The 16366-nt window shown below is 36.4% G+C and overlaps 1 protein-coding gene across 2 annotated transcripts in view; it reads right to left on the bottom strand.

Annotated features, from left to right (window-relative positions):
- Positions 1–16366, bottom strand: part of COL21A1 (collagen type XXI alpha 1 chain) — a 169320-nt gene that overhangs the window by 31395 nt on the left and 121559 nt on the right. The window contains exons 1-2 of one of the 2 annotated variants that reach the window (XM_079781605.1): positions 14231–14287; positions 12576–12629 (exon numbers count right to left, since the gene is read on the bottom strand). In XM_079781605.1, coding sequence (XP_079637731.1) covers positions 12576–12629; positions 14231–14272 — 96 coding nt within the window. In that variant the 5' untranslated portion in view covers positions 14273–14287. Of the gene's footprint in view, positions 1–12575; positions 12630–14230; positions 14288–16366 lie in introns of those variants that run through there. The other variant, XM_079781606.1, reaches the window with a different exon arrangement.

Below are 16366 nucleotides of genomic sequence, written 5' to 3'. Positions count from 1 at the left end.
GGTCAAGAATAATTCCTAAAAAAAGAAATCTACAAACTGATCTATATCATTACTATAAATGCAAGTGACTTCACTATTATGTTAGGGAATCAAATATATCAGGGCATAGAACAAGTTGAGCATAACTAAGTAGGGCTTGTTTCAGGATGCAATGAGTGTTCGACATTAAGAAATATACCCATATAATGTGTTATGTTTATGTAAATTACTATATTAATAGAGGAAAAACAATACAAAATCACTTCAAAAGATACTAAAGATACATTTTATAAAACTTATCATGCATTATTTATTTAAACCTTTTAATAACCCAGGACTAGAACTTGGTAAAACTGGATCTGAATCCATGGGAAACGAATTAATAAACACCAGACTTGGTGAAACACTAGACATTTCTATTTAAAATTTGGGATAAAACATAGGCGGCTTTGAAGTAGTAATTTCACTTACAGTAATACATCCTTTCTGAAAAATAGTTCATAAGTATGTGTGAATATAAGTAACTTCAATAGGAGAGATTAAATGAAATACATCCATGCTATAAATAGATTCTATATTCTCTCTTATAACCTGATCTGGTAAAACATCCATAATATTATAAAGGTAAAGTTTCAATTGACATAATTATTTATTGTAAAAATATGTATATGTATTATTTATGTATTTGAATATGAAAAGAAAAAGTTTGAAAAGGATCTCATTGAATGAATAGCAGCTATTATCTCAGAGTGGGAATGGGATTTGGCTAACAGACTTTAAATTTAATCACATATGTTCTATATATTTTGCCTATTTAAAAGAATTAAATAATATAAATGTGTAATAAGAAATATAAACAATGACTAGAATAAATATAAATAATAATAAAACATAATTAAAATGTTCAATAAAAATTTGGTCCATGAAGTTTTTTCATTTCAAAAAATTCTCAGAAAAATAATCTAAGACTTTTTTTCTTTACGTTTACATCATTAAAGAAACCACTGTTAAACATTGGTTGGCCAGAATAAAAAGGTGGCTATCACTGGATTAAAGAAAAAAAGCTAAAACAAGAGAATGCAAAGATCAATTCTGGAAGAATCTTAACATGACTTATCATTGTGACCTCAGATAATAATGAATTGGCTCAGTATTCATGACTTGGTAGATTATTCCTGTAGATAATTTTTTACATGTTGCTAAGGATAAACTTAGACAGGACACCAATATCTCTGAGGGAAGGACAATGCTGTGTTTCTAACTCTTTGGACAAAAGAGCTAGAATTTTGGCATTGAACATGATTAGTCTAACCAGGGAGCATTTCCCCACTTCTCCACAGTAACATAAATTAACTTTTCTAAAATAAAAATGCTAATACAGCATATCTAGAATTAAAAATTGTTTTATTATTAAACTAGAGGTCCGGTGCACAAAAATTTGTGCACTCGGGAGGAGATCCCTCAGCCCAATCTGTGCCCTCTTGCAGTCCGGGAGCCCTCGGGGGATGACCACCTGCCAGCTTAGGCCCACTCCCTGGGAGATCAGGCCTGAGCTGTCAGTCAGACATCCCTCTGGCAGCCCGGGAGACCTCAGGGTATGTCTGCCTGACGGCTTAGGTCCACTCCCCACGGGTATCGGGCCTAAGTCGCAGTTGGACATCCTTAGCACTGTGGAGGATGTGGGAGAGGCTCCCACCACAGCCGCTGCACTGGCAGCCATCAGCCCAGCTTGTGGCTGAGCAGAGCTTCCCCTTGTGGGAGCACACTGACCACCAGGGGGCAGCTCCTGTGTTGAGTGTCTGCCCCCTGGTGGTCAGTGCACATCATAGTGACCAGTCATTCCGCTGTTAGGGTCAATTTGCATATTACCCTATTATTATATAGGATACTATAATTTATAGCACTCAAATTTTTAAACTTCTAGGAAAATTAATCACCTAAAAATTTCATGTAAAATTGAAAATAGAATAAATTTAAATGATCAAATTTCTATCTTTGTGAGGATTTACCTCTTTCATAAACAAGTTTAGTCTTATTCAATTGCATCTACTAGTAGTATATTAGTATGTATCTTTGTCTTACAAGATAGATTTGTTTCTGTGATTGTGTCAAAAATAATAAAGTATTTTAAATATACAAGCGAACTAAACCCCTTTGGAAATATAATTTCACATTATCATGACAATACTGAAGCTTATTTAGGCAGAAGAAGCTATTAAAACGCATACTGCCTAAAAGGATAAGGTCACAATTCCATTTTCCCTTTAATTTTTCACTAAAATTGTTTTCCTCGGTTGGATACCATCTTTCTACTTTCATATTCCTCTGTTTTGAGCAACCTGTTCCATAGCCTCTATATCACTAGCTGTCAAACTTTACATCAGATTCACATAAAGCATTGATTAAAAATACCATTTCGCCTCACCAGCATGGCTCAGTGGTTGAGGGTTGACCTACGAACCAGGAGGTTATGGTTCGATTCCCAGTCAGGGCACATGTCCAGGTTGCGGGCTCAATCCCCAGTCTGGAGCATGCAGGAGGCAGCCGATCAATGATTCTCTCTCATCACTTGTGTTTCTATCTCTCTCTCCATTCCTCTCTGAAATCAATAAAGAAATATATTTTTAAAAAATACCATTTCTTGGGCCCTGGCCAGGTCACTCATTTGGTTAGAGCATCTTTCCCATATGTCAAGGTCGGGGGTTCCATCCCTGGTCAGGGCATATATAAGAACCAACTAATGAATGTATAAATAAGTGGAACTACAAATCATTGTCTCTTTACCTCTCTCTCTCTCTCTCTCTCTCTCTCTCTCTCTCTCTCTCTTTCTTTTTTCTTAAATAAACAAACAAATAAATAATTCTTTAAATACTATTTCTTGGGCTTCAGCTCCTGGTTCTGATTTATTAGGATGGGGCCGGGCCCAGAAAACTGAATTTTAAATGGTACCTCTGATGATTCCAATTAAGGGAATCGGTGGATCACAGTTGGAAAAAGTGTTCTTCATGAAAAAAAAAAAAAAAAAAACACTCTTAAAAACTATCTGTATTTGGGATGATTAACTAAGAGACTCATCAAGGAGTTTTTAATTTTGATTTTTTTATCTGCCAATTAAATTTTCATACCATCCATTTTATGTCTCTCTGCTTAAAAACTATTATCTTATTTTTCCACCAATCTTTGACTCCTGGATCAACATTTTTAATTCTTTGCCTTTCATGATTAACTTCATTTTTCTTTAATGTCTTATAATAGTCTTAAACTGCTACAAGATTTTTATGTATCTTGAGTGAATTTTCTCTTTCCCTCACTGAAGAGCAAGTGTTCCATCTGAAACCACCCGGTGCAATGTTGTACATTCTATATTGTTCAGCAAATATTAGCACCTGACTATGCATCTCAATAAGATTCTGCAACAATTCTAAGGCTCTCTAGTGGAGGTTTCCCATTTTGTATGATTAACATTGAATTTTTAAAATATATTTTCAGAAATTCTTTGTTTTATCTAGTCCATCAATTAAGTGCCTTCTTTTTTATGTAGACAGCAGAAGAAAATTTTATCACACAAAAAAATTATTCATAGTTTTTAGAACCAAGAAATCATCACAGGACTCCTTGGCCCTGATTTAATTTTAATATTAGTTTATCAAATTACTCTTCATACTTTATTAGCAAGAAAGAGATTTTCATTGAAAAAGCCTAGTCCCTAAGTGTTAATAAAATGAAAAGTAATTTACATTCTAATATCCTGTGTTGATATTTTTCATCAGATTAAATTAATGGTGAACCATTAGAATAGCACATGACTTGTGGAATATATTTATATATATTAGTCTCTTTAGTTAACAACACACCTTAGTTTTTTACACAACCGACAAAGCATTTATCCATGCCAAAAGCATTTCAAAGCCATAATCTTTTAAAGAACTGAAATTAAAACAGAGTATAAACAGATAACTATGACTTAACGAGGCATGTCTATTTCAAACAATGGAACACTCCTGTTCAGTATTCAAAATTACAAAAAAAAAGTATATTACAAATCATTTCAGTACCTAGAACTACTGGCAATTGATTAACTAATTAGGTGCTTACCTCATTACCAAATGTAATGTAAACAAAAAGAATATTTTCAAGTGCTCTTTCTCAGCTATCCCCCCTCGGTTTTAACATCCCTTAAACACATCCAGAACATAAGTCATTTTCTGATGTTAATTCTCAGAGGCATCATACATTGGCCTAGTGTTCGAAGTGGTAACCACACTCAAGCACTTTGAATATATTTATTAAAAGATAAAACACAAGAAAAAGATCTTTAGAATGAAATGATCTAGTTACCAAAGTGTGCACTATGGATTACATAAAAAATACGGATGTTTCCACAGTCATTGAAAGTAGAGTGAATGTAAAACATTATCATTTCATCTGCTCAAATGGCAGATTATATGGGTCATGAAACCAGTATTAAAATAAATATGCTTTGTCTTGAGCAACACTGTTTTGTTAATTCTGTATTTTCCATGCTTTGAAAATGGAGAATGCATTTGAACTATTCAAGAATATCATATGAGTACCTCTTAGATATCAAAGGTTTTTAATACAAAAATGCCTCTGGTCCTCATATGACTAAAGGACATATTTACTCAGAGGATATGTTACCCATTTGGAGACTTAATCACACATTATTTCTTATGTTCAATTGCACTTATTCCTCTTGTCATTTCAGGGTTCAATAAAGCCTCTTCAATTACAAAGAAATGGACAAAGAAGAGGAGGACTCAAGTAAGTATATTTTAATATTTATCAGTGATCTTACAATGACCAGGTTATAAAAGATTTCTTCAAAACAACACCAACAAAAATGATCAATATGATAGGCACAGATTTTCTAAACTTAAAATCCACAATGTCACTTTATAAAGTTGGTTGATGGTGGTCTGGTTTTACTATGCCAATGAAGTCATTTGTAATTGGAAAGAATCAAACAGATCTATGATTATACCTGGTGGGACTTTATTAATAAATTTATACAGATAATTAGCCAACATTTGCTTTGTAAGGTTATATTTTCAGTCATTACAATGCCAAATGCCATATTTTGGGAGACCAAAAAAAAATGTAGATGTTAGTTATAAATTTAGTCACTCCTGTAGATACTCAGACATTTACATTTTTTAAATTTAGATAAAACATACTTCAACATTCATTCAAAGAGTTATTCTCAATTAAGTTTTAAAACCTAAACCTGGAATTATGAGGAAATTATCACAATAATAAAGACTACTGAATTTCCTAAACTATTCAATGTGGGTTGCCTTCACCCTAAAAGTGCCATTTGAAATTCTTAGCAGATACCAGGCTAAGGCGGTTCCACTCAACACATACCAAGGATGTGCCACTCCTGGTGCCTGCAAGAGGAGTGGGGGGGAAAGTGTTACAAATTAGCACAAAAGACTTTAAAAAGCTTGCCCTACAATTACAAATCAAATCTGAACAAGGACAGAACTAGTGAGGTTTTTCCCCTCTTACCTTCTCAATCTAAATAAGAAATACAGTCAAGTGGGCAATTAAAGACAACTCCACTTTTCTAGTATAATAAAGTGGATTATTCCACACAGGAAACTACCATAGCAGTTCAACATGAACTTTTCCCAGGAATTTCATGCTTGGCTTTGGTATTTATGCATAACAATGACACGTCAAGTAATCACACCACAGAAAAGGTGATTAAACAAAAGGCCTACTTGTCTCTTAAGTAAATGATGACTTGGCAGGGATCAGCAGTTAACATTACACCATTAACACAAGCATAACATGTGGTTTAGCAAGAATTTAAAAGGCATGAGGAAAGGAAACAACAAACGCCTCCAGAGCCAATGTCCGCAAATACAGTACAATGACCTCCACGTCTTTATCCCTAAAATGATAAAGCAAACATTTCCCTCCCCGTCCCCCCCCCCTCCCAAAAAGACATAAGACATCCTTAACTGAAAAATATGTGCTCACCTCCATAGATCCAGAAAATGTGGCATCTTCTCTCCTCTTCAGTCATGGAGCTCCAGGGATCTTGGCTCAAACAGTGGAACCCTAGTCCTGCCTACACATCTTCATCATGAGCCATAGGCTCCCTGTGCTCTAACAAGCAAAAGGCTCAGAGTGCCTAAGGGAAAAGTTACCCTAAATAGAAGATGTTATCAGGACTGAGGGTCAGGACAAGAATAGCCATGACACAGAGGCAATGCTACTGCAGGTAATCTGGTCAGCAACAACTGGCCAACGCAGAAGACTGACCAACGTGATAATTGGGCTTAAAAGGTGATTTGACCAAAAGTTAGTATTTACAGTTATCATTTTATAACTGCTGCTAAATTCAGTGTGCTGCTGCCCTGGACAGCCCTGTCCTTCCATCCACCCTAGGTAAAATCAGAGTAAATTTGTGAGAAGTTAGGAGAACCTAGATCCAACAACTGAAGATTCTTCAAAATAATCTGTTTTATTCTTCATCCCCTGGCATGAAAATGTAACCTGACAAACTAACATCTTTTAAAGAGAAACACAGTGTAAATCACTCAAAATCCAGGCCTTAATTTTTTTCAGAATCTATTTCAAAAGCATGCTCACAGGGGGAAATAAAAGCCAGACAAGCAAAAATAGAACATAACAAACATCAGAAACCCAACCTGGGGGAAGACATAGGCAGAGTAACTGAAGTGTGATTATACCATGTTTGCCATGCAGATTCTTTCTTATGCATACACCAGAGGCCTGGTGCACAAAATTCATGTACGGGGGTTAGGGGGAGTCCCTTAGCCCAGCCTGCACCCTCTCGAAATCCGGGACCGCTGGCTTCTAACCATTCGCCTGCCTGCTGGCCTGATCGCCCCTAACCACCTCTGCCTGCCTGATCACCCCTAACCTCTCTGCCTGCCTGCCTGATCGCCCCTAACTGCTCTCCTCTGCTGGCCTGATCGCCCTTAACTGCCGCTGCCTTGGCTCTGCCACTGTGGCTTTGTCCGGAAGGACGTCCAGAAGATGTCCAGTCTAATTAGCATATTACCCTTTTATAAGTATAGATATTCATATTGTATTATATGTTTAAACTGTGGTTTATATATATTATACATTATGCACCAGACATTTCAATCTTTCCAACTTTGTATTATAAAGACATGTGGGATCAAAGTCAAAAAACAGAATGCAAAGATGTAGAAAAAATGAGAAGTGGATAAAAATAAGTTTTTAGAAACAAATGAGTTTAACAAAATTGAATATACAGAAAATATTGGTGACTGAGGAGTCCTGCTTTTAACCAAATTGTTGTTGAGACCTATTTATCTATTTTCTTTAAGTCCAAATGTTTTTGATTAATACATGAACTATCAAGAGTTTGAGATATTTAGCAGTGTGTACTCACATGCCTTTTTACATAGGTTCATTACATACATAATGTTAAGGATTAGAGTAGATGAAAAGCCCAGTGTACTGGTTTCCTTTGGCTGCTATAAAAAATTACCACAAACTTAGCTTAAAACAACAGGACTTTATTCTGTCATAGTTCTAGAGGCCAGAAGTCTGAAGTCAAGGTCTAGACAGGGTTGTACTACCCCAAAGGCTCTAGGGGAGAATCCATTCCTCACCACTTCCATCTTTTGGTAACTGCCAACATCCCTTAACTTGTGGCCTCATCATCCCAATCTCAACTACTATGATCTCTTTGCCTCCTCTGAGAAACTTCAGTTTGCTCTTAATGTCTTTCAACTGATTGGATCAGGCCCACCCAGGTAATCCAGATCTTTAATCATATTTGCAAAGACCCTTTATTCAAAGAAGACAACATTTATAGATTTCCAAATGATAATAGGGTCCAATATCTTTCTGGGGAAGCAAAGCATTTTTTAATCTATTACACTTAGTATTCATAGTAATTCTTTTAAATTTTCCTTGAATCTGACTCACTATTTCTTACTGGAATGGTAGTAGTCCCCATTTTTACATGTCTATTTTAACCATCCAAAGCTCAGTTCTCCTGTTTAAATGCCCTCATTGTTATCTAGATATCTTTCATTTAAAAACATACTAGGATCATCTCCCCTAGCCAAAAGTGATTCTGCTTGCTCTATTTCCAGTTTGTTGCTTGGTCTTGTGCCTCCATCTATGTGATAAGATTCTGAGAGTCATCCTTTTTCATTTTACCCACGTGCAATTGATCCTTGAACCCTATTGGTACTATTTAGTTCATTTCAATAATCCCAAGCTCCCCATCCCAACTCTGAATGTTCTTGCCTTAGTTGACACTGGAGGTGACAGAGCTCAGCTCCTAGGCTCTGTCCTCGATCTCGGCTCACCTTCTATGCTTCCTCTATTCTGTTGTCAGTGTGATCTTTCTAAAACGTCCTAAATCTGATCAACTTACTCCTCTACCTAAAACCTGTGCATGGCCCCCACCACTCTCAGATTTAAATCCAAACAGCACATGCATATAAGGCCTGTCTTGATTTGTAGTCTACCTAACCCCTACAACCTCATCTTGTATTTCTATCCCATCCCCTCCACGTATCCTTAGCAGCTTTTCCCAAAGTATCATGATATCTTTTACTTCTATGTTTTGGAACATGCTACAGACACCTGCCTTGCCAGCCCAAAGAACCAGCCAACTCCCATTTATATTCGAGAATTCTGCCAAGAGAGCATCTTGTTTAGGAATGAATCTCTTAGCCCAGCAGTGTGGCTCAGTGGTTGAGTGTCGAACTATGAACCAGGAGATCACGGTTTGATTCCCTGTCACATGCCAGGGTTGCAGCTCAATCCCTTATAGAGGGCATGCAGAAGGCAGCCTATCAATGATTCTCTCTTATCATTAATGTTTTAATATCTCCCTTTCTCTCTGAAATCAATAAAAATGTGTATTTCTAAAAATGCATCCCTATTACTCTTTAAATAAATGAATTGTATAGTATATGAACTATATCTCCATAATGCTGTTAATAGAAAATAATGCATTTCTTTCAGTAGCATCCCCAAATTCATTTAGTGTTATACATGTCTTCTACAAATTTGCAAGACCCCTGTTCCCACCTTCATAACATTTATACTATATTGTGATCTATTGGCTCATCTGACTGCTTAAGGGCAGGGCCGTCACATTAATATTCCTATTCTCCTCCAGCAGTATGGTGTCTGGCACAAAGCAGACACTCAGCAAATGCTTACTGGATGAATGACTGAAATGCTATAATCCTTTGATGGTTGAAACCAATTATAATAAATCCAGCAGAAGTTAAGTGGGTATAATTTGCTACTTAGAAAGCAAGTTACTTTTAGGACTGAATTACTATTAGGACCGACAATACTAGCCTTTAAAATGCAAAGCATAGGCATGTGAATGTAATTGTACTTTAAAATGGTATAATCATTTTCCAGTAAAATACAGCCTTTGTCCTCAAGTTGAATTCAAGGAGTTAGTTCATATTTACCAATCTGCTTACATGGATGAATCATCATCCCGCTGCTATAAGCTGTGTTTACTCAGCTTTAAAGCATTTTTTCTAAGAGCTCCTGTCCTTTCAACTTAAGCTCCATTAATTTTCTTGGCTTCCACATTACAGAACAAATAATATAGTGAACATGTCCTTTTTAGTGGGGTTAAATCTTTCATTATAAATACTTAAGACCAGCACCCACATGCAACAGAAGAGTCTTCATTTCTTGGTGTCACCAAAATATATAAACTTTCATTTTTCCTCATTTTCAAAGCTTCTCCACAAAGGGTAAGGATCATTCTTCACAGGATATTTATAACCATATTTTCATTCATTGTCAAAATAACAGAATAATTTATTATGTTAATTGTTCTTAACTGGAAGAGAAGAAAGACCAGAAGAATTGTATCCAAGTAATATGAGCAAATTTTAGAGGCCAATCTGTTCATTGTTTTCCTAACAGAGTAGGTCTCCGGGCATAGGAGGCCTGACTGTCACCCCACCATTTACCAGGAAAGAGAGAGAAGTGGGATCAAAGGGATAAGGGATCCTTTCTTGCCTCTCCTGATTTGGTGGGAAAGGAATGAGTCTCACTTGGTCACTTCCAGTTTTCTATCTGGTCGGTTAAGGAGGAGAGATTACATCTAAATAACTCCCACTACCCCACTGCCATCATTCCCTGCCCAGCTCCTTGTTTGTCAATTTTTTAGAACTTTATAATTTAGGTTTTGCTATGTTATCCTTTTACTGTCTATCTCCACCATGAGGTAGTGATTTTCCGTGGGACAGTCCTGTGTTTCTCTCCTCACCAAACCCAATGCCTTACACATTCTAGGAATGCACTAAATGTTGGGTTGGAATCTGAAGGATCATGCTGCCTGGTATAAAAAACGTACGCTAGGGCAAAAGCTCCAAGTGGGGCAAGTCTTGAACAAAGCAGGACCAGGCATGGCAGGAGAAAACACAAATTGGTGCCTGCTCCTGGCTGACAGTAAGGAACAGCAGCCTTAGGAGAGGAAAACATCCCCTCAAGAGCTCCTCATTTTCTACTCGTTTTCTTCTTAGTTTGGTTTTATTAACAGGAACACAGCAGTGCTAATTTCAAAGTAAATATATTCTGCTCGCATGGCATTTTGGTTTACATAGACTCGCTGACCATCTGTGCTGTCACGCTGCTTCTTTGGAAAACGAATCACTAAGGCTTATAAATAACTGACACAAACATTTAGAACACTAGTGATGGTAATGATAATCTGTCTCTGATGTCCATTGTCTCTTCTCTCTTCCCTTTCACCTTCTCACTCACCTGTCTTCCCTTCCCCAACCCCCTTTTTATCTTCACTCACACAAGCATGAGCACGCACACACACGCGCGCGCGCGCGCACACACACACACACAAACACCTTAAATTTTTCCTGAAAACAAAAATATAAATATAGCTAGTCTCATATCCAGTTACCAGTCCTAGAGTTATGCTTTAATAATAATGATGGGTCAGACATACTGAACTCATACTATCCCTACTGAATCCTCTCCATTTCATTAAAAGCCTCGTTGAGGCCTTATTTGCCTATGACTGGTCTGTCAAAATAGCCAGGTAATTATTATCCTGATTCCTTTTGTTCATTCTGCATATACCAGTGTCTCATTACTGCCTCTAAAGCATTACTTTTTATCATGTTATTCTTTTTTTCTTACACCATTTTCAAGTGAAGTGAATAAAGTTTGCTTTCCAGGATCTCCATACTATGATCCTAATCACCTTCCTAACTTTACTTCCCACCACCTTCACAGGACCTCTTTAAGATCATTTCATTATTTCATGGGGACACCCTTAACCAACCTACCTGTGTGTCTTCACTCATATTAGTTCTTCCTCTTGTCTTCCTTTCTTTCCCAGTCACCCGTTTGTGACTAAATCTAGCCCTAAATCCTTGGTAAAAATTTTTCAATCACTTCATGAATCAAGATTCCCTTCCTATACTCATTCAGCATCTTGAATGAACCCATGCAGTTGTGCAATCGTTTCACAATTTTTTTCACATTTCCCATGTAAGCCTCACAAGAAATCTATAAATCGGGCAATATGAGAAAGTACACTTTTTGAGGAGGAGAAAGGTTTGCAGTGATGGGAAGTGATTTATCCAAACTCACAAAGCTGGAAGGTGACAGAGACTATCTTCAAGCCCTGGCCTTCCTATGCCATGTTAAATCCATATTTGGAATTTACTATAATCTGTCTCAGGTTGGTAATTATTTGCATCCCATTTTTTGCTATTCTCCAAAGTAGATTATAAGCTCCTGCTATGTAGAGAAACTTGCCCCAGTGCATCAAAATACACAATATGAGAATTCAAGGAATATTGGATAGAATGATTCTAAGAGTAGTTTAATCCCTCGCCCCATTCAAGAAGCTTCAGTGATCCCTCTTTCCCTCTGATGTCCAATATTAGATTCTGAACCCTTGACTGAACACTGTGATAAACTACAATAGACAGCCTATTATTTCATTTCTTGAATCAACTCCTCCCAAAACTAAGTGCAAATTCCCTGAAGATCGGTAATTTTGACAAATAAAAGGAAATCAGCTGGTATTTAAATGTTGGCCAAGTTGGCCTGGAGCTGTAGGAATAAAAAGTGGAAAAAAACTGTATTTCTACAACTCATCTGAAGTTGAGTCATATGGCACACTTGCTACACATACATGTATCTTGGATTCAGGCTCAATACTTTTTCAATCCTATGTTTCTTAACCTTGATTCTCATTGAACATACGATCCTAGAGAGCATACTACAAGACAATGAGCAAGTGGCAAAGTGACAGTGACTAATGGCTCACTAACAGACCATGCTGTTGTGCTAAACACTCTGTGTGGGCACGATTGCTTGTGATTCATACTGCACATAAATTTCCTGCTGGCAAATTCTCCCTAGTGTGTGAGAGAGGATTAAATATTTCCCTCTTTAAAAGTGTTCCACAAAGAGCTTTGACAACTTCCAAATCTGGAAGTCACTAAAGAAGGATAGGGCACTTGGGAGGAGAATTTAAATAGTTGATAAACTTCAAGGCAGGAAAAGAGCCTCATCCCTTAGAACTGAGTTGAAAAGGTACTCACAGGCTCTCCCCGTGGTCCATCCTGCCCCGGAGCACCTGGAGGGCCTGCTTCTCCCTGTTAGCAGTAAGAGGAAATAAAGAATTCCATTTTCATCATGCTTGCAAAATAACTGTATGTATTACATTACATATTAAAGCATATTAGACACAAACAGAAAAATAAAAATTACTCCTAGATGACTGATATTAACTTTTCCTGGAATCAAATAACCCATTCTGTGATTCATAAAGTGACTATATAAATAGTAAATCTATATATGACAGCGGGTGGTTAAGTTATAAAATAATTATGTACTGTGTACTCATGAGACTAGGACAGTATTCTTATCTTTCAAGTAAATGTGACCAAAGTTTACATCAATCCTTTTAATATTTATTTTTATTTTCACTTTAAAATTGATCATCCTATTGGATCTATTTTGACCTTGCCTCCCAAGAGTTGCATTCTTTATAATCTACAGCAGCGATTCTCAAACTTTAGCTTCATCAGAACCACCTGGAGTATTTATTAGTCTGGAGATCCCAGAGTTTCTGATTCTATAGGTCTGGAGTGGATCCCAATAACTTTCATTTCTAACAGGTCTCCAAGAGGTGTTGTTACTGCTGGTCTTGGGACCACACTTTGAAAACCAGTGCCCTTGCCTAGATCTCAAGATAGAGACTTACACACACTTTCTGCTCTTACAAGTCACTCTATCTGTGATCTACAATGACATTACACAGCTTTACACTTGGCACTGAATTTACAATGGCCAGGTTGTTGAACAGGTGTCTTGTTTATGTAGGTATTATTTTCTTGACTTGCACATTCTTTAAAGGCAGAAAACACACGAGATTTCCTTAATCACCCACAGTATTTAGAATAGTGTTGAACAGAATGTAAGGCTATATATGACTGTATGCCCCTTTACAAGCACTGAGGCATCTCAAGGAAGAGGGAATGACCTATTTATTCTTAAATGCTCAATTTCAAACAGATAAATAAAATGGAAAAAACTTTTGTGGAGAGAGCTATAGCATTTGTAGTTGGAAGAGTATGCAGGTTAGTTATGATGAGAGTCAATAATCTTTACCTAGAAGTGTTCTCTTCATTCTCTTAATGATGTTTCATTGGGAGATGAAATAATGATTTCTGACTGGCCATTTTCCTTAACATAATCAAATGCAGTACACAACTAACCTGTAAAATTCAGTTTTGTAACCAGAGGTTAGCCTGATCACTTCATTACTTTCATGATCTGGAGAACTGCATACCCGCACACCAATTTGTTTGGCTGGTAGAAAATGGCATAGAGCATGCCTTTACCTCTAAGTTATGATTTTGCTATGCTATCTTATTAACATCTTTCTTGATAAAAATAAATAAATAATTGAGAAAATGTCACATTAAACATTATTCCTCAACCCAATTTCTACAGCTAATGTCAAAGATGATTTATTCCACCACAAACCAGCTATTTTTAAGAAGGCAATTTAACCAAAAACAGACATATGAAACATGCATTGCATGGGTATCACCTTTCATGCCATGGTCCTTACCCACACAAAAAATAAAAGGATGGAGAATAATTTAGTTTATGACCATGGCAAGCTTCAAAATGAGGTGAAAGATGTGTGACCATTATCATATAATTTAATTTTGAGGAATATCCTTACTTTGCTATTAGACATTTTATTTTGACTTTGATCTTGCTGCATGGTTTATTCTTCATATGTAAACAAATCTCTAGCGTGCCAGAGGTTATTCTGAAGCTATAAGGCTGGGAAGCATCTCCTGGCTGACCAAATAAACAGACATGAAGTTCAGACAGCATAATGCATGGACAGGATCACACAAACTAGCCCTGGAATTCTAGTTCTGCCATGTAACCGACTGCACTTTCCAGTCAATTCTTTAAGCTCTCTTAATCTGGTCTTAATAATGTCTAAATGACATTAACATTCCCAATTTCATAGATCTTTTCTTTAAATAAAAAATTAGAGTCTTGCCCTGGCCGGTGTTGCTCAATTGGTTGGGCATCGTCCTGGGCACCGAGCGGTCACTGGCTCAATTCCCTGTCAGGGGACATGCCTGGTTGCAGGCTTGATTCCCAGTGAGGGGCGTGCAGGAGGTAGCTCTCTTATAGATGTTTCTCTCTCTCTTCTCTCCCTTTCTCTAAAAATCAATAAAAACATATCTTAAAAAAATAAGAATTTTTGTGAAAGTGCCTTGTATAGATCTAAGCATAGAAGGGAAGGTCCATAAAAGTTAGCTACTCCACTGCCACCAAAATGGTTGGGGTTTTCACAGTCCATTACTTTTATGATTCATTTTAGGATTTAAATGTTTTATATTTGTACTCCGGTGGTTTGCCAATATAATTTAGGCAAAATGAGTATTTTTAAAATAAGGTCGATATTTTAATCTAGCTACAATGCACAAAAAAATGGTAAAATCAATAATTTAATCATTCCCTATATTTGGAAAATATTATTTGGCTATAATTTTTTAAAACAATTTGGTGAAAGAAATTTTCATTAGTTATTAAATTATGGCTATAAACCAATGTATAGAATATATCATCTCTCCATTCTTTAGTTTCCTCAACTGTAAAAGGGTAAAATTTTTTCACTCATAATTCATAATGATTTCTGATATTAATGAGTAAATGCATATAAAGTGCTGGGGAAAGAGCCAGGCATGTAGTAAGTATCCAATAAACTATGCCCTTTATTATAATCTGTCCTTTTCTGTGTTTGCTTCTTTTCAAATCCAGATTAAATGCCATGTTTCAGTATTTCAATTGCTCCCTAATTAAATTCTTACCCCTTTATCTCACTGTTCATATGCTTCACTTGCTTATGCAAACCCCAGGCCTGACTGAAATCAAACTGTAAGCCTCTTCAGACCCACGATTGGGCTTCTAAGTATAGACATGGGAGAGAAGAAATAGTACAATAGTCACACAGATTGTAACTTCCAGCTTCAACTAGACTTCAGTGAAGCTTCTATATTTATTTCCTTGATATCCTCTTTGCCACAGTTTCCACACAAATATATGAAAAGTTATCCAATCAACAAAAATTGCCTTTCTGTCGCATCTCTCAACAGGTGACAACTCCCACTTTTTTTTTTTTTTAAGAAAACAAGTCAAACATCTTGCCACCAAACCTATACACTTACCTGCATTTGCATTTTTTACAGTGAAATCATTGTCCCTCATATAATCTAAGATAATCTTACAACTCTGTTCCATATCCCATTCACTTCCCATTTTGAATGAGATGGAGTTCTAACCTAGATCTATCTACTTGCTGGCCTTCTACTCTTGGATGTGCCACAGACTCTTAAATGAACACATTATACTTCAAACTTCTCCACCCCCTCAACAGAAGATATAGTCAACACTTTCCAGTAAACAATTTCATTGTTTAAAGTAATTTGTAACTTCACTATACATAAAAAAGGAGATACTCTAAGAAGCCTAGCAAGCTACTCAAACTTTTACATCCTGCCTACTATTTCAAGTCTAAATATATATGACATTTCAAACTGCAAAGAATTGGCAGACAATACCCAAACAAAACTACTGAAAGAGAAAATATAAAATAAAAACTTTTCAGTAAGTTTCCCTCACATAAAAATAAACACAAAGCAGAAGAAAATTGTAAAAAAGTGCTGCAGCCTAGATTAACATTATACAAGCATTTTCAGATGTTAAAAAGGGGAATATATAAAATAAGAATTAAATTAATTCAAGAAATAAATTGAAAAGACAAAATCATCTTGGGTATATATGATTACTAGAAACC

Source organism: Cnephaeus nilssonii, assembly GCF_951640355.1.
Source record: "Cnephaeus nilssonii genome assembly, chromosome: 9".
Lineage (NCBI taxonomy): Eukaryota > Metazoa > Chordata > Mammalia > Chiroptera > Vespertilionidae > Cnephaeus > Cnephaeus nilssonii.
This window is presented reverse-complemented; position numbering and strand designations above follow the sequence as displayed.